At 43.0% G+C, this 21,042-nt stretch overlaps 2 protein-coding genes, 2 long non-coding RNA genes and 5 other non-coding genes across 9 annotated transcripts; 6 read left to right on the top strand and 3 right to left on the bottom strand.

Moving 5' to 3' along the window:
• Positions 1 to 11: 11 nt before the first annotated feature.
• LOC130199189 (U11 spliceosomal RNA) lies at positions 12 to 146 on the bottom strand. The gene has a single exon (XR_008832777.1). It is a non-coding gene; the product is annotated as a U11 spliceosomal RNA (small nuclear RNA).
• A 1,110-nt stretch (positions 147 to 1,256) lies between these two features.
• rab42a (RAB42, member RAS oncogene family a) lies at positions 1,257 to 6,428 on the bottom strand. The gene is made up of 2 exons (XM_056414624.1): positions 6,128 to 6,428; positions 1,257 to 4,790 (listed from the first exon to the last, which is right to left on the bottom strand). The coding sequence occupies exons 1-2, from the start codon at positions 6,340 to 6,342 to the stop codon at positions 4,349 to 4,351; spliced, it is 657 nt and encodes a 218-aa protein (XP_056270599.1). The 5' UTR covers positions 6,343 to 6,428; the 3' UTR covers positions 1,257 to 4,348.
• Positions 6,429 to 7,089: 661 nt separating this feature from the next.
• LOC130194538 (uncharacterized) lies at positions 7,090 to 8,894 on the top strand. Its single transcript, XR_008831871.1, has 6 exons — positions 7,090 to 7,137; positions 7,679 to 7,739; positions 7,971 to 8,019; positions 8,193 to 8,243; positions 8,462 to 8,524; positions 8,700 to 8,894. It is a non-coding gene; the product is annotated as an uncharacterized LOC130194538 (long non-coding RNA).
• LOC130199140 (small nucleolar RNA SNORA16B/SNORA16A family) lies at positions 7,781 to 7,916 on the top strand. Its single transcript, XR_008832764.1, has one exon. It is a non-coding gene; the product is annotated as a small nucleolar RNA SNORA16B/SNORA16A family (small nucleolar RNA).
• LOC130199161 (small nucleolar RNA SNORA44) lies at positions 8,276 to 8,409 on the top strand. Its single transcript, XR_008832770.1, has one exon. It is a non-coding gene; the product is annotated as a small nucleolar RNA SNORA44 (small nucleolar RNA).
• Positions 8,895 to 9,771: 877 nt separating the features above from the next.
• LOC130196618 (uncharacterized) lies at positions 9,772 to 11,661 on the top strand. Its single transcript, XR_008832276.1, has 5 exons — positions 9,772 to 10,506; positions 10,756 to 10,804; positions 10,971 to 11,023; positions 11,264 to 11,316; positions 11,493 to 11,661. It is a non-coding gene; the product is annotated as an uncharacterized LOC130196618 (long non-coding RNA).
• LOC130199139 (small nucleolar RNA SNORA16B/SNORA16A family) lies at positions 10,543 to 10,678 on the top strand. The gene has a single exon (XR_008832763.1). It is a non-coding gene; the product is annotated as a small nucleolar RNA SNORA16B/SNORA16A family (small nucleolar RNA).
• Positions 11,359 to 11,428, top strand: LOC130199205 (small nucleolar RNA SNORD99). Its single transcript, XR_008832783.1, has one exon. It is a non-coding gene; the product is annotated as a small nucleolar RNA SNORD99 (small nucleolar RNA).
• Positions 11,662 to 12,039: 378 nt separating the features above from the next.
• On the bottom strand, positions 12,040 to 19,243 carry ctps1a (CTP synthase 1a). Its single transcript, XM_056418892.1, has 18 exons — positions 19,082 to 19,243; positions 17,782 to 17,963; positions 17,511 to 17,681; positions 17,326 to 17,426; positions 17,098 to 17,214; positions 16,418 to 16,501; positions 15,562 to 15,642; positions 15,305 to 15,456; positions 15,069 to 15,201; positions 14,206 to 14,294; positions 14,023 to 14,117; positions 13,831 to 13,893; positions 13,307 to 13,350; positions 13,118 to 13,214; positions 12,975 to 13,030; positions 12,796 to 12,892; positions 12,556 to 12,700; positions 12,040 to 12,463 (listed from the first exon to the last, which is right to left on the bottom strand). The coding sequence occupies exons 2-18, from the start codon at positions 17,948 to 17,950 to the stop codon at positions 12,379 to 12,381; spliced, it is 1,779 nt and encodes a 592-aa protein (XP_056274867.1). The 5' UTR covers positions 17,951 to 17,963; positions 19,082 to 19,243; the 3' UTR covers positions 12,040 to 12,378.
• Between the last annotated feature and the right edge of the window lie 1,799 nt (positions 19,244 to 21,042).

Here is a 21,042-nt window from a genome sequence, read left to right as displayed (position 1 = left end):
ACACGTGAAGACGGAGCGCCAGGACAAGTGGTCACTAGCAGCCCCTGGGTTAAAAATTATGCTTCCGAAATCTCTTGATAGCGATTCCGCAGAAGGAGTGGTTTATCCCCACCCCTCCTGTGCCAAACATAGCAGAAGCCCTTTTTAACGAGTTCTTTGAACATCCCACTAAGTCACCTATGGCAACACGGACCTCACTCAGAGGTATGATAGATTATATGTTAACTGCGTGTACACGTTTATTTGTGAGTTGAGAAGTGCCCATGCACAACATATATTCTGATTTTAGATGTAGGGTAAATTATATATTATTGTCGGAATTGTAACAGAGTTGAATGTATAAAATGGGCAATCGAAGAGCATGCTGGGTAATATAAGGGCGTGGCTAAATAAAATGGTTGACCCTCATTTGCTAAGCGCTCTTCGAACTGGTGTTGCGTTCAGTAAACCCATGAAAATATTTATTGTAGGTTAAAAGAGATATTTAGTTCATCAATAAATAACTCTCTTAATCAATCTTAATCCACATATAATATAATATAATAGAAAAACAGATGTACATATTTTAGAAATAATAAAGTTTTAGCTCATATCTGAATCTCCAGCTGTTGTATCCCTTAAACAAATGCAATCATATAGTTTTCTATATAAGGGGAAATTCCTTTCTACCATTAGCATTCTGTTGTCAAATTTTATTTTATGTTTCCTCTAAAATAATGTCAGAGTTAGTTAATCCTTGTGGAATTGGTTGTAGTTATAAGTATACACTTTTTTTGTATGGAGAAAAATACCAGATTCTGAAATACAACCCTGAACACCTCTGGAGACACAGAAGCGAGGAATTAATGCTGCTATAAAAAAAAATGGTGATATAATTGCAAATATCATTAATTATAGTCATCATAGACTCATCATAAACTTGATACATCATATGCTAGATACAACTACACTGTCAGCATATAAAACACATTTAATTTAGATGTCATTTATAGTCAAACTAGGGCTCCCAAGCTGGTATGGACAACCTATTTAATCTGTGTTTGTATAATTTCTTTCTTTCCCATTGAACCTGATTATAGAAATATCTCCCTATCAACAACTAAATCTGATCAGGCCTAAAATGTAACTATTGTTTTGGATAATAGGATAATAATGGTTATTTAATACATCAGAATAACGAATAAAAGTTGCGTTAATCCTCTGTACCAAACCCTATAGTTAAAAAGACAACAACAAACAAACATTGAGTCCAAACATCATTAATTGTACATCTATTTATTTTTGTAACCAAGCAATAAAATCACATCAAATATCAAATAAATAACATTTATTCAGTAAAGCTGTGAAATGTGACCATAGGGATCAAGAGCTGAACAGTTCTGTGCTATGTAGCATCTGGTACAGAAGCCCTATCAGGTTGGTTTCATCATCATTTCTGTGAACAACATAAAAAATGCACCATTAAAGACACAGTCCAACATTTTGGGAAATTCCCTCACATATGTTCTTTCTCTAGAGACTAAATGTGTGGCTGCAGCCACGTTGTGGACAGCGAAGATGTTTCAACGAGAGTGCTATCGATCTTCTCATCTAAGAAAGCAAATAAATGTATTTCCCAAAATGTGGAACTCCTCCTTTAAGATGACAGTGAGAGAAAGGCTGGCTCTGGACTGTAGGTTGGCCACCATCATTATCATGGTCATTACACAGGATGGTCACGGTTTGTTATGCTGTCGGAAAAACAGTTTTAACACACAACTTCAAACAATTAATGTACAATTCAACCGTGTTCAGATGAGAGGAAAACGTGAGAAAGGCTGGAGCAATAAACACAGTCAGGCTGGTTGTCAAATGGGGATTTTGGATGTTAAAATGACATTTAGTTAGATTTCGATGCATAGCGCCCTTCCAATGAAATAGATAGATAGATATATACTTTATTAATCCCCAAGGGGAAATTTGTCGTGACAGTAGCAGCAACACACAAGAATAAAAACAAAACACAAAATATAAGAAACAGGGATGAAAGATATAGAAGTATACAAGTAAAATACAAGTAAAATACAAAACAAAATATATATGTAAATATACAACACACATGCATACACAACACACAACAACACTGACAAATCAAATACAAAAATACAAAGTCCTCACTAGCATGTTTATAGCTGTAAGGACTTATTTAAACATTTCAGTAAATACGCTGAGTTGCTGTCTTTGAGAAAGTTGATTGATACGAGGCTCATGTCTGTGCATTAAGTACATAGGAATACATAGGAAGGGGACTAGCCTGAAGGCTGGAAGCAGAGATTTAAACACATTTATAAAAACCTTTAAATACCACGATGTATCCCGTTTGTTTAATTTGTGCACAAACAAAACCACACTCGGCACTTGGCAACCTCACTCATGTGTCTGACACCGGGAAGTCAACGCAGCACCATACGCTGTTATTACCTTCGCATTGAAAATGCGGACGGTTATGTTTTGATCGCCGTGTATTTGTATGCGTGTTATTCGCATAAGTCAAAAAGTATTAAACCGAATCGCATGAAATTTGGTGGGATGATTGGTTATTATCCGTGGACCATTTGATTAGATTTTGGGATCGATCGGGTCAAAGGTCAAGGTCATGAAAAGGTCAACATCTTATTTTTACCATAGCGCGGTCAATTTTTATCCAATTGGCATGCAACTAATGCCAACATGTTCATAATTCAATGCCCAATCTTGTGATATGCAAAGGTATGCGCTCTACCGAGTGACCGTTCTTAGTTAGATTTCTGTTTGTGTCCAGAATAAAAAAAACTCAAGATACAAATACAATGTGTTTATTCTTGAGCTGCTGGAGCTGTAGGAGATCAGGCTGTTAACCCTCAGTCCTGATGCTATGCTAGGCTGATGAGGCTTAACGCACAAAAATAAGACAGATATCAATTTTCTTATCCACCTCTTGTAAAGACAGCGTGAATGCCTACGTCACAAAATGTTAAGATATTCTTCAAAGGCCCTAAAAATGATCAAATCAAACATTTTCTCAGTCAGTAAATATGAGTGAGAGGGGAAACGACGTACGGCAAAAGTTTATTTGCCATAACCCGATCAGGGTGCTGAGGTTTCATGTCATGCAGTGGGTTTGAGGGCTGCAATAATCATTGCTAAAAGAAATGTAAAGTAGTCTTTGCAGTGTATGCTGCTATGGTAACGTGACACCCTAAGCTTGTTCATAGTTTTTGTACTTTTAGGGCTGACTTCTCTCAATAAAACATAAACCAAAATTCCCTTCTGACGCCTCTGGATCACAGAGTAAAGTACAGCCCCACACAAGCAGCACACGTAACCACATATGGATTGAATGAGTTGGCATCCGTCATCGGCTCAGGGCTGACTGGAATAATATTTTTATTTTTGTGAATTTAAGCTTTAAACAAAAGAAACAGCTGTTTGCCCTAAGCTACAAACAGCCGCGGGTGAAGTTAAAACTTCCTTCTTCTTTTTTGTGTGCATCTTTCCTGCTGTTGATGAGGTCATTAAAGATGTGATGACAAAACACTTGATGTCTTCCTCCTGTCGATGCTATGATATAGAAGCCACCTACTCTAAATTACAATGGCCGGTCTTTATATCCACATCTTAATCTATTTTTATTTTTTTGACAGAAGCATTATTCATCTATTCACAGACATGTTTAAGTCAGTTTGGCCTTCGTGCACATACAGCTTACAGTAGCAGGAGGAGCACACTGATAAAATATGGTGACACTTATTGAAGAGTGCACATGTCTCCATTCACACTATCAATCAAATAGCTTTCATCTTTATAGAGTTCACTATTATTTACAATAGTACAGTCACAAATGATTGCAGACAAAGCATCGCACAAACTTGGACGGATAGAAAACCACAACAGTGCTCTGTGAAATGTACCCGTGTCCTCTGTATAATCAGCAGTCCACTGGCTCCAGGGCTGTGAAAAGCAGTATTGGCAAATCTCTAAGAACTATGATCTGATCCCCTCTGCACACGCGTGTGTCACCCGAACCCAACATGGCCCAAAACAGCTCAGCTCATGCTGCACCGCATGGCTTAAGAGGAAAAAAGAAAGAAAAACGTGCCTGTTAAGATTACACATTTGGGTATACAATGCCCCCCCCTGATTAGAAAAGAACCCCGGTTGTGAGAAGAACCCACGTACGGGGAGGGCACGACGCACAAGGTGAGGAAGTGATGGGTGGTGAGATCACGTGGGTGCTGAGCCTGGGTGACTTGGTTTCGATGGACGGCTGTGAGACGGGGTGAACTCTTGGTGTGACGGGACAGTGTTTGGACACACAGAGCGTTCACAGTCAGCAGTGGCAGCCCCTTTCGGGGACGGCGGTCGCCAGCTCCTCGTCCTCGGCGGCCGGGTAGAGGACCTTCGCCGAGAGGCCGCTCTTGACCCCGTCCCAGCCGTCGCGGGTCACGATCTCTCCCATCTTCATCAGCTCGTAGATGTCCTTCGTCAGCAGCTCGAAGGTCCGGTCCACGTTGACGTTGCACTTGGCCGACGTCTCCACGTAGCGGATGCCCAGCTCGGCCGCCAGATCCTCCGCCTCGTCGCGGCTCACCGCGCGGTCCTTGTTGAGGTCGCTCTTGTGGCCGATGAGGATGTAGACCATGTGGTGGGGCAGGATGTGCTCACTCACCTCCTTGTGCCACTCCCTCACGTGGTCAAAGGTCTTGCGAATGGTGAGGTCGAAGACGAGGAGCCCGCCCACGGAGTTACGGTAGTAGGATGTTGTGATGGACCTGGTGGGTACACAGATGAATGACATGTTAGGGATTCAAAGCTAACTCATCTGGATGAAGACACTTTTGAACATGTTGGACACCTCTGATGTTCCACTATTCTGACTGAGGCTGTCAAGTCTGGCTTTGTTTTCAAAGCAGGCCTCAAGTCAGTAGAAAGAAGTCTGAAGTGATATAAGAGCGGTCAAGTCTCCTCTAGCGGACTATGTTTATGGTAGTTACTGCACCCTCGACCCACAGAAGAAGTCTTTCAGGTCAATGAATGATGAACACTGAAATGACACAGCATTTGAAAATATCAGTCATGGTATATTTAGGCCATACACAAACTGCCTGTCCCTCTCTGTTGTTATTGTTCTGCAGTGAAATATCAGGTTTGCCGTGTGCCACGTTTTACTAACGTCAATATATTTCAGCATTTGCATTCATTAAATAGGCTAATAAGTGTATTTGAAGTATATTTTGACACATGATACCTTTATAGGGGCCTCAACATGAGATAATTACATGCATGGCTGGGGAGGAATGGCATAATTGAATTGAGCTCAATTTAATTAAAATGAATCAAATGACCTCAAACCCCGCTAAAGGTCTCTGGCACAGAGCCGTTGCCCCCCCCCCCAGTCTTACCCAGATTCACACAAATCCTAATCTGTGGCACATGGTGGTTTAAAAAATGCTGATTGATTCAACAGAACACTTCTCCTAGTCAGTTATAATAAGACATACGTGAAAGTGTGGTGAAGCCTGGAGGAAAACACCCTCTGAAGATGTGCCTTCAAAAGGGAAAGCTATAAGAGCCGAGCTGCTTCACACGCACAGAAGGGCTTTAAAGGAAATTATCCCTGACAGCAAGAACACACGAAACAGAACAAGCAACAGGGCAGATGAATGCCAACAATAATAACAAAATAATGAATTTGAGAATAGAGTTGACATCCTAGTGTGGGAGACCGTGGAGTCAGGATCTCATTGAATCAAACCGGGGCCTAAATATGAGGCTGCCCATCACCCGTGAATGAATGCAATGATGCAGCTCCATTTTCAGTGTTATTATATAGGCCAGGACATCATAGGATCGAGGCCTATATATAATCTCCACCTGACCCTTTTTCTCCACTGACTCCACATCACAAAGAGCGACGAAACAGCCTTCATGTGATTTAAAAGGGGGGTTTCATGCTTTACAATAGCAGCAGAAACACACGACAGCGAACCCAAGGCCTCTCCGTTATTCCACCTCAAACGTCTCCTCGGTGAAGATTAAACCCCGGATACATTGTGTGTGTGTGTGTGTGTGTGTGAGCTGTGATTTTTTGATTCCGTTACGCGTGTACCTGAATCGTTCCTGACCGGCCGTGTCCCAGAGCTGCAGCTTTATCTTCACCCCGGGTTCGATGTCGAGCGAGCGGGCATAGAAATCCACCCCGACCGTCGGGTCCGCCACATCGCTGTAGATTCCGTCCGTGAAGCGTTTCAGCAGCGACGACTTCCCCACCGTGGAATCCCCGAGCAAGATGATTCTGAACTGGTATTGCCACAAAATATCCATAGCATGACTGGAGAAAAGAGGGATACCAGCGGACTGCGTGTGCGTGCGTGTGTGTGAAACAAAGCCCGGTGGGCGGCGTGTTTACATGAAGCCGCGCTGCTCCTGCTGCTGCTGCCTTGCCTTCTGCTCAGGAGGAAGAGGCGCGCGGTGCACGGACCTCGGCAATCATGTGATCTATTCACCTGCTTTGCTCTACGACGGCAATAAACCCTCCTGCACTCGTGAATTAGGCAATTGTGCGATTTCAATGGTAGATAAACCGAAAAGGAATTTTAAACCGACGCACAAGCCCCAATTTAGCAATAAATCAGCTTATTTTTTGCTGTAGGAATGTCATGTATACAAACATGATATGTAGAAGCAATAGTTTTAGTATGATAGAGTTGTTATCTTAAAACCGTAAGGGCCGGGTGGTGGAAGGCAGGTTTGCTGTCCGTGGTTCTGAAGTAGGTTAAAAGAGATCAGGCCATCACCGGACTGCAGTATATTTCTCTCTTTATACATAATTGTTCACGTGTATCTCTTTCTTTGAAAAGGGAAAATACAAAAATCTGTTTATCTTGGTATTAATGTGTCTAAGTCACAACAAATCTATAAAGAAAGGAAGGATTCCCTAAAAACGTGTATTAGAAAACTACATGTCCCGTCATGTAAAGGGAGCCCACGTGAGCTTGGCGGACCAATCAGCGGGCGGCAGCTCGGCGCCAGAGTATATAAGGCCACAGCACGGCCTCCTCAGTCTCTTCCTCTTCAAAGCTTCCCCGAGGAGGCCACCGCGGCAATCCGCCACCTCTGGTAAGAGTTCAACTATTCAGCTTTACGTACACTTAAGTGGCATGTTGATAACCGATATGTTCGCTTACGCGTGTTTGTAAAGGAGTATATTATATTTATGTTAAGATATTGGCCAATTACTTGAGCTAACGCTATTTGATGTTAGCTTCTGTAGCTTCTGTGCACTACTGATGGAACGTAAAGCAAGTAACATGACTCTTCTAAGATGAAAGCATAGTTATATTATACAATCCATTAATGTGTGCATTGTGCCCGCTTGTTTTTTATTATTTAATGCTAAATGTTATAGGGCTTAGCCTCATTGCCCGGTTAAAGTGTGCTGCTAGCTTGATGCTAACTTATAAACCACGTGGCACTTTCTCTCAAAACCGTCCTTCAGACGAGTATAAGATAATTTGGCATTATACACCACTGTGCTTAACGTCTCATTTAAACCGGGAACCCACATTTTAAATACGCAACAAGGCAATAAAAAGTCCTGACTGAACTCTTAACTTCTACTGCACTGGAATATGCATTGACTTACCATGTTTCTCGACAGGTTCCTCCTGAAGCAGCAGCAGCTCGACCTGACTGCTCATGGCGCTCCGTGTAGGATGCAGGTATGTTTATTGCCTTCACTACGTCATCCCGTTTCTCCTCAAGCGGCTCCTATCGAAGCCGTTCGTGCTCTCCAGTAGCACTGATCGGTCAACTGTGAGCCAAGAGGAAAACTTCACCGACGGTCGCTGTTCAGTTTGAAGTAACTGTTTAAAGCAACATAATGGGAAAGGACAGCTGGACTAAAAGATATGGATTAATGAACTAGTGCTAAATTGTACTCAATTCTGCAGGAATGGGAGCACGTGGAAGGGTGGGACATGAAGATTACATCACCTGAAGGTACTTTCTAAACTACATCTTTTATATAAAGACGCTCTGGCTATGATTACAAACTTGCCCTCACTGAGAATTCATGATTGAGATATTTTTATACTGAGCCACTCTTGCCCATACTTATTTTTCATAAAGTAGTTTTTGATTTACAAAAATGAACAAATCGTTGTTTATTCCAGGTGACCCTCATGGCTGACTCAAGTGACTGGATGAGATCGTCTCACTGAAAGGTAACTTTTTATTAGCAGTCTGGAGAACATCAAAGCGTGCTATCCTAAGGACCGGGGCTTGTTTGTAGCTCTAGGTTCTCCAAGTGCATGCAAGAAAAATAAAGGGTGGCCTTTGACTGCTGTGGCCTTTTCATGCTGCTTGCAACCACTCAACTATCCTACATTTTGTTTTACAAGCTTTAATGTTGAATACTGTTAAATATGTTTTTGTTCTATAGGAATCAATCTGGGCTCGACTGGTGGCCTTGCCCAATGGACTGTAATGTCTCCCTGGTTGGAAGGTATGCAGACTGCACTACTAATTATTTAGACATATTACACATGCTGATCTATGATGACGACTATGCCTGAGACTGTTGGATGAATCTAGCGGATATGGAACTGAGATCAACTGTTGAATATGTTCAGGAGAAAAATAGTTTCTTTGGGCTAAAACTTTTCATGTATTCTCTCCAGAGGCTTTTGCAGCCCAGCCTAAAGTCTTCAGTTGAAGGTGTCTGGGGCCAGCTGGAAGAGGCAACGGTGACTGACTGCTGTGCAGTATGACAGTCTGATGGTGTGGGACACACTGCACCAAGAAGATGAAGTTTAACTCGTGTGGTCAGAGTTGAGTGTGCTGTGATTGGAATGAAATAAAACACCTTCCGACTAGTTTGAGATCCTGGTATTCATTCAATATTGCGTTTTTAAACAGAACATTACATGTTTAGAGAAGGCAGTTTGACTTTCATAAACCTTTAACAAGGCAACAATGGTACACTAACTAAAGAAAAATGTTGTAAAGTTAATGCTCACAAGGTTACTATGGCACAGGTTTCATAATGCCATGTCCTGAAGGTACAACATCACCAATGGTCTTGCATGTGCAAAAAAAATCCAGCAGCCAGAATAGTTGTCACATTAGCAGCTCATCAGAGTTATGTCCTTCAACTGAAAGCTTTGGACAAAGTTAATGTAATGTGCCTTTTATTGCACATTGTGGTTCTTAACCCTAAATCAATGGATTTATATTGTAACAAATTTGCATGTTTAGATCTATAGAAATGCATGTACAATGTTTACTCAAATAAACCAGACTGTTCGGGTGGAGTTACAATTATAGTGTTGCCACTGACCCTTTGAGGGGAAGCATGTTGAAATTTAGTTTGATGTCCCTTGCCTTTTGGGTGAATAGTTTATTGTCACTTCTCTTTTTGAAGACTAGTAAAATGTGATAACAATACGGTGCATACCATAACCTCCAATTTATGGACGATTGCCAGGGCTGAGTGCTCCAGCGCCTCGACAAGCGTAGGAGTCGGAAAGCTTGGTGTACTTTCCGACCAAAGCTATGGAGCAGTGCTCGAGCAGTCTGACCTGTGGAGATGAACATCTGCATCAGGTATAACATTTGAAACATGACCTCATCCCATGAAACCAAGTCAGTGTTGTATGGTCTTCTGTTGAAGACTAAAACTTTTCACTTGGCTAATGTGTCCCCCTGGCTGGATAACACGGGCCATGAAGACAACTCTGATGTGTATTCTGAATTATAGCTGAGTTATAACAATAGAGAGATGTGTTCATTGTGTTATTGCTCCTGCTCAGGAAGAAGAGAAATACAATCTTGTGATAGATTCACCTACTATGCTCTCCTACAGCAATAAACACCTCTGCACCGACATACAAGCCCTAATTTAGCCGTAAATCATCTTATTTTTATTTGTAGGAATATCATGCACAAGCATGATATGGAAGAGCAATATTTAGTCTAAAATAGTTGTTATTTCAAAACGGTAAGAGCCAGATCAGTGGTGGCAGGCAGATTGCTGTCTGTGATTCTGAAGTAGGTTAAAAGAGATCAGGCTATGACCGTACAGTATATTTATCTCTTTATACACACTCTTTATACCTAATTATTCACATATATAACTGTGAACATTAATTAAAACAACTGTTTCCCTTGTTTTCAATGTGTCTCAGTCACAACAAATCTAAAATAAAGTAAGGATTCCCCAATCTCGTATAAAAACTACATATCCCGTCATGCAATGGGTGAGCTGCTCGGCGCAAGCGTATATAAAGGTCACGGGACCCTCTCTTCCTTTACCAAGCTTCCGGGAGGAGAACAGCAAAGCTTCATTCCTCGGTTAATGTTGGCTTGAGGCTAACGTGGGAACCACGTGGCAGGGACTCCTCCAAAAACATGTAGTTTCTCGTCAGGTTCCTCCTGAAGCAGCAGCAGCTCCACCTGACTGCTCATGGCTCTCTGTGCAGGATGCAGGTATGTTTATTCACTACGTCATCCCGTTTCTCCTCAAGCGGCTCCTATCGAAGCCGTTCGTGCTCTCCAGTAGCACTGATCGGTCAACTGTGAGCCAAGAGGAAAACTTTACCGACGGTCGCTGTTCAGTTTGAAGTAACTGTTTAAAGCAACATAATGGGAAAGGACAGCTGGACTAAATGACATGGATTATTGAACTATTCGGTAGTTTATTTTTAGGAAAGTGCTAAACTGTACTTCTTTCTGCAGGAATGGGAGCACGTGGAAGGGTGGGACATGAAGATTACATCACCTGAAGGTACTTTCTAAACTGCATTTTTAATGAGTCCTGGCTATGATTACAAACTTGCCCTCACTGAGAATTCATGACAGACATTTTTCTACTGAGCCACACTTTCCCGTACTTATTTGTCATAAAGTAGTTTTTGATTTACAAAACTTACTAAATGGTTTGTTTATTCCAGGTGACCCTCATGGCTGAGTCACACGTGACTGGATGAGACCGTCTCACTGAAAGGTAACTTGAGTGGAGGTCCTCATGCAGTTGCTGCATCTCTAATGTGTTGTCTGCAGGTGTAGCTCCTCTTTTTGAGTACTTGAGGAAGATGTGATGCCAGTGTACATGCATACATTATGGGAAAGGACAGCTGGACTAAATATGAGTGCATGCAAGGAAAAGTTTTTCTTGCAACCACTCTACTATCCTACAGATTGGTTTCTAATCTTGTTTTAATAATTCTCTTTTGGTCTACTGTAGGAATCTATCTGGTGGCCTTGCCCAATGGACTGTAATGGCTCCCTGGTTGGAAGGTATGTAGACTGCACTATGCCAATTATAAAAATAATCCAAATGCTGATCCATGATGACGACTATGCATGAGACTGTTGGATGAATCTAGCGGATATGGGACTGAGATCAACTGTTGAATATGTTTAGGGGAAAAAAAAGTTTCATAGGGATAACACTTTGTATGTATTCTTTCCAGTGGCTTTTGCAGCCCAGCCTAAAGTCTTCAGTTAAAAGTGTCTGGGGACAGCGTTGCAGGAGGAGGCAACGGACAGACTTCGCTATGAAGTTATATCTTTATAACTCATGTGGTCAGAGTTGAGAGTGTGTGTGCTATCATTGGAATGAAATAAAACATCTGGCAACTATTTTGATATCCTGGTATTCATTAATTATTGCATTAGGCAGCTTGAGTTTCATAAACCTTTAAAAAAGGCAACAATGACACACCAACTCTAAACATTTTTCAGCAAAGTTAATGATCAGAAGATTATTTATGGCAGGTTTCACAATGCGATGGCTTAAGGCACTCACTATGCTAAAAGATACACATTCTGAGACTTGGATGAATCTAGTGGATATAGGACAGATCAACCACCTAAGGGAAAAACTTCATTTCTTTCCAGTGACTGAGCGTCTTGGTCCAGCGATGCAACTGTTTATTCACTTCAGTATAACTGATTACTCATGTGGTCAGAGTTGAGATTGCTTGTATGCTGTCATTTGAATAAAACATCTGGCAACTATTGTGATTCTGGTATTTATTCATTATTGCATTCTTAAAAGCATGTTGAGGAATGGCATCCTATAAACCTCTAACATGTCAGCAATTGTATTAAATGAACAAACACTTTTCCAAAGTTGAGATGTCCCTTATTGATATAAATAAGGCCACAATAACTCAGTGGGAATTAGAGCTTTAAACTGGTGGTCCAGCCATACTGTGAAGGTTCCTTTGATTGGCGTAAATGTTTCCAAAAAACTCCAAGGAGAGACTTTGGTGTCGTTCACCCATTTCTAGGGCAAAACCAATATGTATTCTGAGGTATTAAATGTAACAGCCTTGTGAACATCATTTCTACAAGTCATTCATTTGAGATGGAATGCAATTTCAACTCCGATATCTCCAAGTCCGGGGTGCTGCCGCCACTGCCGCCGCTGTAGGTATCCCTGTGTGTCAAAGGGAACGTCATCATTGATCTGGTCTGATAAACAGTCTGTACTCGTAATTTGAGTAGAAACAATCTGAAGCCGCATGTTACCGTGGAGACAGACGGCAGCCCTTCTGTAAGTAGCTCTGCAGCTTGCCGGCTGAAGCCAGCAGCAAACCAAGGTACGGGGGGGACGGCTTAATGGGGCGAGAGGTGAACTCTGGGTGATACTGCACTCCGACAAAGTATGGATGATCTGAAAAACAAGATGAAAAGAAAATTGGAGTTGAATTATAAACCTTTAAAAAACCGGAACCCTCCCCAAAACAAGTCAGCGACTCTGATCCGTACCGTCGAGCTCGATGACCTCCATTCTCTCCCCTTCCACGTCTTGACCTACGAAGCGGAAGCCCTTCTCTTCAAAGTGACTCGTGAGTTCAGGATTGACCTGTACAAGGACAGCAACGTTACAGATGTATTCCCACTCCACTGTCAGCAGGTTGGTTGATAGACCCAGGAGGTCAACATACTTCAAAGCGATGCCGGTGCCTTTCATCCACATATTCCACATCTCCATAAAGTTTCCCTAGAATACAGAAGAGCCGTCAGCACGGAGCAGACACAACGACACGCCGACATTGGGCCGGATGCAGACTTTGAAGTGGTTTCTCACGGAGCACGCTGTTGTTAGTCTTGAAAATGGTCCGTCTCTTCCCGAGCCTCATGGTTCCGCCCATCTGCCCGGGGTTGTGTTCCGGCATGTCGATCACCTGCAGAGGTTCCACACGACAGTCTCGGCTCAATGCACTTATCTAGATTAAAACTAGGTTAGTTCTGGAGAAAGAAAAAAAAAAGTACTTACCACAGGGTGCTTTGAATCTGGGTCAAACTCGGTTGAGTTGGCATCTAAATGCAAAGAAAAAGGCAAAGACACGAAAACAGCAAATGCGGTATTTAAAAATCGCTGGCTGCTGCGAGCAATCGTTCAACAAACATGTCTCCCGTCTAAATGAGGAATCACCTCGGATGTAGTTCTTCGGCCGAGACGGCCCAGAATCACACAGTACATAGAGGAGGAGGAGGGGCTTTAGCCTCAACGGTTTCTAATAAAGCAGTTTGGAAAATGCTAATTACCAGTTATCGTATTATTCTGCCAACTCATTTGTTTTCAGTTTGACAAAATAATATTGATAGTTTTTGCCTTCATCAGTGAGCTCCGTTAAGGATCGCCCGTGGGTCTGGAGTTCAAACTAAAGTCACCTATTTGTACTCGGTTTCACCCGAATCAGTTAGAGATGAACGAGGAAGCTTGCGTTGAAACTAAAGAGCACGCTTGACTCGCGTGATGAATCTCTCAGAAGCGCTACACGGGACCCTTTAGATTACCTGTCCAGCCGAGTATGTTCCTGGCAAATTCACAAACCGCCAGCTGCATTCCAAGACACACACCTGCGGAAACATAGGCATCAGTCAGGCCGCCGTGTCCACGGTTAGAGATCTTCAATCTGAATGAAACAGTTCCCACAGAATTAAGTCTGACGTGGGATATTTGAAATCAAAGCTCGTCGGACCGGTTACCTAGGAAAGGTTTTTTCTGTTTCCTGGCCCAGTTGATGGCGTGAATCTTTCCTTCGGTTCCTCGGACACCGAAACCTCCCGGCACCAGGATGCCACTGAGAGCAGAGAGGAAACGGGTGATGAGGCTACGAAATCGTCGCCGAGGTTGTATTGCTTGAATAAAACCGTCGTCTCGGCGCTCACTCTGCTCTGCAGAGTCTCTGCCACGCCTCGTGGTATTTCACCGGTTCCTCCTGCAGCGTGCTGAGCTCCAACGACGTAGAGTCGATGTACTGAGGAGAGGAGATGCGTTAACTCTAGTTCCTCTTGAAATGGCGCATGTAGAAAACACTGACCTCTGTCGGGTCAAAGGTTAAAGTTGCAATTCTAACCGCACTCAAAATGAATGACTGCTACCAATATTGGTGATGCAGTGACGATGGAGGAGCACTGGTACAAAACACCCAAAATGTCCCTTTAATGAGGGAGCTCTGTAACTACAAGCGTATTCGTAAAAGGAGTTGAAAACACTAAATTGTTTTCTTCATATTACTCCATACTTGATTTATGCATTTTCATATCCGAGGAAGTGGGACCAGGACCAATTGATAGTGTAATAAAGTGACTGCACCCACATTCAGACATGATACACACATTCTTTCCATAAACCCCATTTGAAAAATAAGCCCTCTTATAACTATAAGTTTTCTTCAGTCTCAAAGTAATCCAGCAATATTCGTCAGTATGTCCTGGAGACCAATTTGCCAAAATGTGAACAAATGTAGGCAAACAAACATAGAAATGAAGAACAAAAAGCTTCAAGCTGTAGCTCACAGACTTACTGTAGTCATGGCAACATTAGATCCTTTGTTCACATCACTCAAAGCATCCTGGGAATTGAGCACAACGACTTCCCACTTTGAAAAAAGCGTTATCAGCAACGGCTCCGCATGAGGGGCGGTCCTAATGCAGCTGCTGCATTTCTATTGTGCGTTTGTCTGCGGTGTCGCTCCTCTTTAGGACAACGTGATAACCAGCAGAGTGAGATAACAACACCGTGCACATACCATAATCTCCAATTTATGGCTGATGGCCAGGGCCGAGTGCTCCAGCGCCTTGATGACAGAAGCGTAGGAGTCGGAAAACTTGGTGTACTTTCCGACCAGAGCGATGGAGCAGGGCTCGAGCAGTCTGTCGGACCTTGTGGAGACAAACGTCTGCATCAGTATAACACATGAAGCATGACCTCATCCCATAGAAACCATCAAGTCAGAGAGTTTACGGTCCTCTGTTGACGACTCACCTGTCTGACATCTCCTTCCACTTCATCAGCATTCTCCTGGGCCGAGTCCCGATGGGCATGTCCAGCCTCTTGCTGAGGTAGCCCATCACGCCCTGTTGCTCCAGCAGCAACGGCACTTTGTAGATGGACGACACGTCGTGCACACAGATGACCTGCGGCGAGACGGCGAGTTTAAAGAACCCCCGCGAGAGGCGAGATGCTCTCCCTCGCCGAAAAGATCGACGAGGCCAAAACGTGTTCCGGTGTCGGCGACGTACCTGTTCGGGTTCTACGTGGCAGAACATGGAGATCTTGTCTTTGACAGAGTTCTCCAGAGGGGTGGAGCAGCGACACATGATCTGTCGGCAAGGACGAGAAACTTTAGCCGACCGCATCTTCGTGGCACGCGCAACCCAACGCGGTAAGTTTCACATGTAAACGAGCTCCCGATGACGTCACGAGGATGTCAGACCGCGTGTGATCAGAGGCCGGTCCTGTTGTGAACCAAGTGGTTTCGTAGGTTTCATTCAATAAAATTAATTTGTCACTGAATCAATTTTAATTAAACATTTTCCTAATCATAGTAGTTCACAGTTGACATGACTCAATCTGAAAAAGCTTCAATATATAAAGATTTTTAACACAATATACTATATTCCTTATTTGGGGCCCAAAATATCCCATTGTATGCAAATTAGGTATATTACATAACAGTCACTTCCAAATAATTTAAATAGCGGCTTAAACAGAAGTGTTTGAAATGACCTCGAGTCGGACATAACTTTATAAACTTAGGTTATAATATACTGCATAAATGTAAACATGGGCACATTTTTTTACTTAACACTCCGTGAAAAGCTACATGTAAACAAAGCTAAATATAGTTGTGGCTCACATGCCGTCACTACCAACGGCGCTGCATTTGAATGCCACTGCAGATCACCGCATCGATGTCACAGACCGCCTCAACTCAAAATGTCACCGGGACTTTGGTCAAGGGAATTTCAAACCTCTTGTTGAACTCGTGCTTTCAAAAAGGTTTCACACTCTTTCGGAGGAAAAAGGTCTACCAAACGACATGTATCCAACAGGAAGTGCAGCCATAAACAGAAGGACGTCGTGCCGATGACTCACCAGATCAGGGGACAAACCCAGTCCTCTGAGCTCTCTGACGCTGTTCTGTGTTGGTTTGGTCTTTTGCTCCCCGGTTGCAATGGGCTGGACGGAACAACGGGAAACATCACAACATACATGTTAGACTGTTTGGAGGTCCTCAGGTATGTGCATCTGCAACATCGAACGTGCGCTTGGATTTAAATACAAAAAACTAAAACACCTTTCAAAGAAACAGCTGAATTTGTATTCTCAAGACTTTGAAGCAATCAGTAGCACGGATCAAAAGGTCACAGAAAGGGAGAAAGGCTACAACAAACTGCACTAAAAGGCAGGAACTAGCGATTATTTTTAAGGAGACACCCATCTACATCCTGCTTCACTGGTCAGAGGAGCATCTCTGTCTTTACTCACAATACTCAACTATACCTCAAAATGCTAAAGGTGTATATGCAGGACATTTGTCATTTCTGGGCCTGTATTTCTTAAGAGTCGCAAATCCGTCCGAACTCGTCAAAAATGCTCAGAATGAAGTTTTACTGGTTCTTCTTCCTCTCTCCTGTCTGCAGTGAGGAGTAAAGACAATTTATCAACTTTCTTAACTCGGAAAACGACTTCCATATGCAAGACCAGACGACACCCCGCCCCCCCCCCCCCCCCCAGATATAAACCAGTCAGACCTGAAAGTGTTGCCCTCTTACCTGTGGTATCAAACTGACGTGAATGTTGCAGAAGTTCTCGCGCTTCACTTTGAACTGGAACTGCCTGAAGGCTTCGATGAAGGGCATACTCTCGATGTCGCCCACAGTGCCCCCTAACTGCACACACGCAGACGCATATGAGCAGCGAGAACATGTGCGAAACATCTTGAACACAAGCCATTTGAGGGTGCACATTATTGCCGTCATAACATGAGCTGCTCCGCTGACCTCTATTACACACACTTGAGGTTGGACATCATCGACATCGACTGGCACTTTGGCCTGTTTCACAACCCATTCCTGGATGGCATCTGTAATGTGTGGCACCACTGGAGAAGAGGACAACATAATACTTGTTAATAATTTCTCTTCCGCATGGCACCCTCGACCAAAGTCAAACCGAGGTTGTTTACCCTGCACAGTCTTCCCCAGGTAGTCTCCCCTCCTCTCTTTGTTGATGACCGACTGGTAGATCTTGCCGGTGGTCAAGTTGTTGTCTTTGGTCAACCGGATGTCGAGGAAGCGTTCGTAGTTCCCCAGATCCAAGTCCACCTCACCGCCGTCATCCAGCACAAACACTTCCCCTGGACAAAGGCGGGCGCGACACGATCATAAAAAAACACGCACAACACGGCGTTTACCTCCGAACGCCTTCAATAGGACCGGTCGTTTCCTCCGGCATACCGTGCTCATAGGGTGAAAATGTGCCCGCGTCTATGTTGATGTACGGGTCGATCTTGATGGCAGTGACATGCAGGCCGCAGGACTTCAGGATTGTGCCCACGCTGCTCGCAATGATGCCTTTGCCGATGCCCGAGATGACTCCTCCCGTCACCAGGATGTACTTCATCATTCTGCTCTGGTGTCTGGGGAAAGATGACAGATTCAAATCAAAGGGGACACCATAATAAATGGCGGTATAAAAGCAGACATGACCCTAAACCCATTGTGCTTTGTTGTTGTTTTTAAATAGATTTTTTAACAATAAGTCCAAAGACTAAAAAATAATTTACAATGGCAACAACCAACCAATATGTTAATAATGTAAGTCGGTTAATTGAAACTAGTGGTTTGGATTTTTCAAGAAACAGGTAGTCCATCCAGTATGGGAGTAAATCTGAAAGTAAAAGGTTGAGTTTCTAATTATTTGATGGGCGGACTTTGGACTTAAACCATACACTAGATTATATTTCATTTATTGATATACTTTATACAAATGTGTGCAGCCTTTTATACGTTTACTATACACATGTCATATTATACAATAAGGATTGATAACGTTTCAGTTCAACAATGTTGTTGTTTAGCCAAAATAACCAACAACTCTTTTTATATTGAACACAAAGCATTGGCACATGTGAAGCGCTGGATTACACACATCGTATTGACCGAGCAGGTGGGAATCTCCTGGTTCCTCTTTTCATGCTTAAAGGAGGACAATGCTTAAGAGTGCACCACACCAACGTAAAACCAGAAGCTTTAAGCTGTCTAGCTGTGTCCGAGAATTACTATCAGACAGACAAAACAAAAGGTCTTCGTTGGTGGACGAGCTCGACTCAAACTTCTGCCGAACAAAGCACCGCTAACTGACTAAAGTTACGTTCTGTAAACACGAAGCGCAGCGAAGATGCTTCATATGTCCATTTCACAAGACCGCCAACTTCCATGCAACCATAACTGACTTCAAAAGAAAAGCGGTTAGCTTTATATATAAACTTTCATAATAAAAGCATAGAAACAAAACTGCGAAATACTTCAAATACACCACATATAGGAGGAGCATATTAAGCCGTTTTTTTAACACGAGACTACTGTAGAAATGTAACCAGCAGTCATATGAATCTGCTGCCACGGCATTTCGTACACATTTATATTTTGAGCCTTTTATTTTTTACCGGATGTCCTACTTTGTTGTGTTTGCAACTTCTCATGGTTTGCTAGCCTAGCCGACAACCTCTCTCAACAGTTTCAAATGTCAACTCACCAAAATACTCTTCCGTCAGAGCTACTCTCCAAAACAAATAGTCGACAACAAAAACAGTCGATACTACTTTTTTTTCCTTCGAGATCCTGAAAGCGACGCGTTTGCTTTGTCGCCGTGCCTCGCTAAAGAAACATCTATTCTCCTATCGCCTCTCCACGTGTTGTCCGGGCCACGAGTCCGGGCTGCAGTACATCATTCATTACCATTCACACGCTTGTGGTCTTCTTCTTCGGTTTAGGCTTGATGGTAGATAGCTCCAACACAAGGTGCAATAGCGCCACCTACTGTATTGGGGTGTGGACCAGTTATCTATCACAGCGGTTCCCAAACTCAAGAATGCCGCGGCCCAATTTGAAATCTGAGGGGGGGTGCTAGTCAGTGGTGTAGTGGGCGTTGGACGCGGGGGTACGCCGTACCCCCACTTATTTGGAGCATGATTTTTTATTTTATTTTTTAAATAGTCTAATAAATATAAAAATCATTGCCAGTGTTATCAGTTGCAAGTGTGTATGTGTTGTCATAATGACAACATAATACATTTCACAGTAATTATAATAAAAAATAAAAACTATTTCTATTATGATTCGTCATCACGCTCGTGATGCAAAAAGCAGACGGCCCTGCGCCAGAGTCCTGCAAAAACAGCGATTCCGGGTGGTATTTTTTCAACAAAAACGTTTCGGGATTATGAAACCAAATAAATGCACGATTGTTGCATAACAATATGATAACGTTCCGTTTTTAATAACTCACGTTTTTGGGAGGGGCGGATGACCATCTAATTATTAATATATATGTGTCTACATACTGTACGTGAATATAATTAAATGGAATGAACGGCATAATTTATGCCTGGCCTGGTGGCGCTCTTTCAGCATCTGGACAGCTCCTCAAACTTTGATGTGATGACAGTGTCAATGTCACTGACACACCCCCAGCTCGCGATCCCGCCGCGTTCTTTGCACGACTTCTTTTCTAAAAAGAATTTAATTCAGAAGAAGAAAGAGGCTAGCAGCACCGAAGCAGTTACAAGTGAAGCTGCTACTACATCACCAGAAGAGCCGCCTGAAGACGTGGATAATGCTAGCAACGTTAACTGCGCTAGCAACGTTCCCCTGGCTAGCTCTAGCTCAAGCTCACCTTTCCCAGATATATGGACGGAGGAGATGTGGCGGAGGAAACAAGACGCATACCCATGGATAGATTGCAAAGCTGGAAAACTGGGCTGCAAAGTGTGTACATCAATTTCGGATTTATCCGTTTTCAAAACACAAGGATCAAGATTGGCGGATGAATGGCGTTCCTACACCGTCACTTACAGTGGAAAAGACAAGAGCGGAATGTTAACGTCCCTCAGAAAAAAAATCATCAAACACAAAGAATCAAATGGACACACCACTGCGCAGCGGATTCAAGAGAACGCCAAAAAGGAGACACTTGAGAAGGTCTGTGACAACATGAATGCATCAAAGCTGAAAGCTACATGTGCTGTATTCCGGTCTGTTTATTACTTGGCACAGAACGACAGACCATTTTTGGACAACTATGGTTTACTGGAGTTGCAACACGAAAATGGGGTTGACATAGGCATCGGTTTGCACTCCAGGTACAGTGCATCACAGATAGTGGACCATATAAGTTCAGAGATGCGTAAAAAAGCATGCCAAAGAATCCAAGCTATCGAAGGTAAAGTTTCGATTCTTATAGATGAGTCAACGAGTCTGGGATGCAAAACGACCTTGATTGTCTACCTCAAATGTGAAACGGACAAGAGCTGTGAACCACATTTTATGTTTCTGGATTTGATCGAACTTCCAGACCAGAGAGCCGACACAATCATGCAGCACTTGCTGAAATGCCTTCAAGGACATGGCTTCGATGATGCTTACTTGAAGAAGCATTTAATTTCATTTGCAAGTGATGGAGCGAGCGTGATGTTGGGACGGAAAGCAGGTGTAGCC

The sequence above is a fragment of the Pseudoliparis swirei genome, chromosome 1, assembly GCF_029220125.1.
Source record: "Pseudoliparis swirei isolate HS2019 ecotype Mariana Trench chromosome 1, NWPU_hadal_v1, whole genome shotgun sequence".
Taxonomy (NCBI): domain Eukaryota; kingdom Metazoa; phylum Chordata; class Actinopteri; order Perciformes; family Liparidae; genus Pseudoliparis; species Pseudoliparis swirei.
Note: the sequence above shows the minus strand (reverse complement) of the source record. Positions and strands in the feature narration are given on the sequence as shown.

Coding starts and splice junctions, on each gene's coding strand:
- rab42a (XM_056414624.1), bottom strand. CDS start 6,342: ATGGATATTTTGTGGCAATACCAGTTCAGAATCATCTTGCTCGGGGAT. Junction 4,791..6,127: donor GCCGGTCAGGAACGATTCAG/GTACACGCGTAA, acceptor TGTACCCACCAG/GTCCATCACAACATCCTACT.
- ctps1a (XM_056418892.1), bottom strand. CDS start 17,950: ATGATGAAGTACATCCTGGTGACGGGAGGAGTCATCTCGGGCATCGGC. Junction 13,351..13,830: donor GAACATACTCGGCTGGACAG/GTAATCTAAAGG, acceptor CTTTGCATTTAG/ATGCCAACTCAACCGAGTTT. Junction 12,701..12,795: donor GGAGGTCATCGAGCTCGACG/GTACGGATCAGA, acceptor CTTGTTTTTCAG/ATCATCCATACTTTGTCGGA.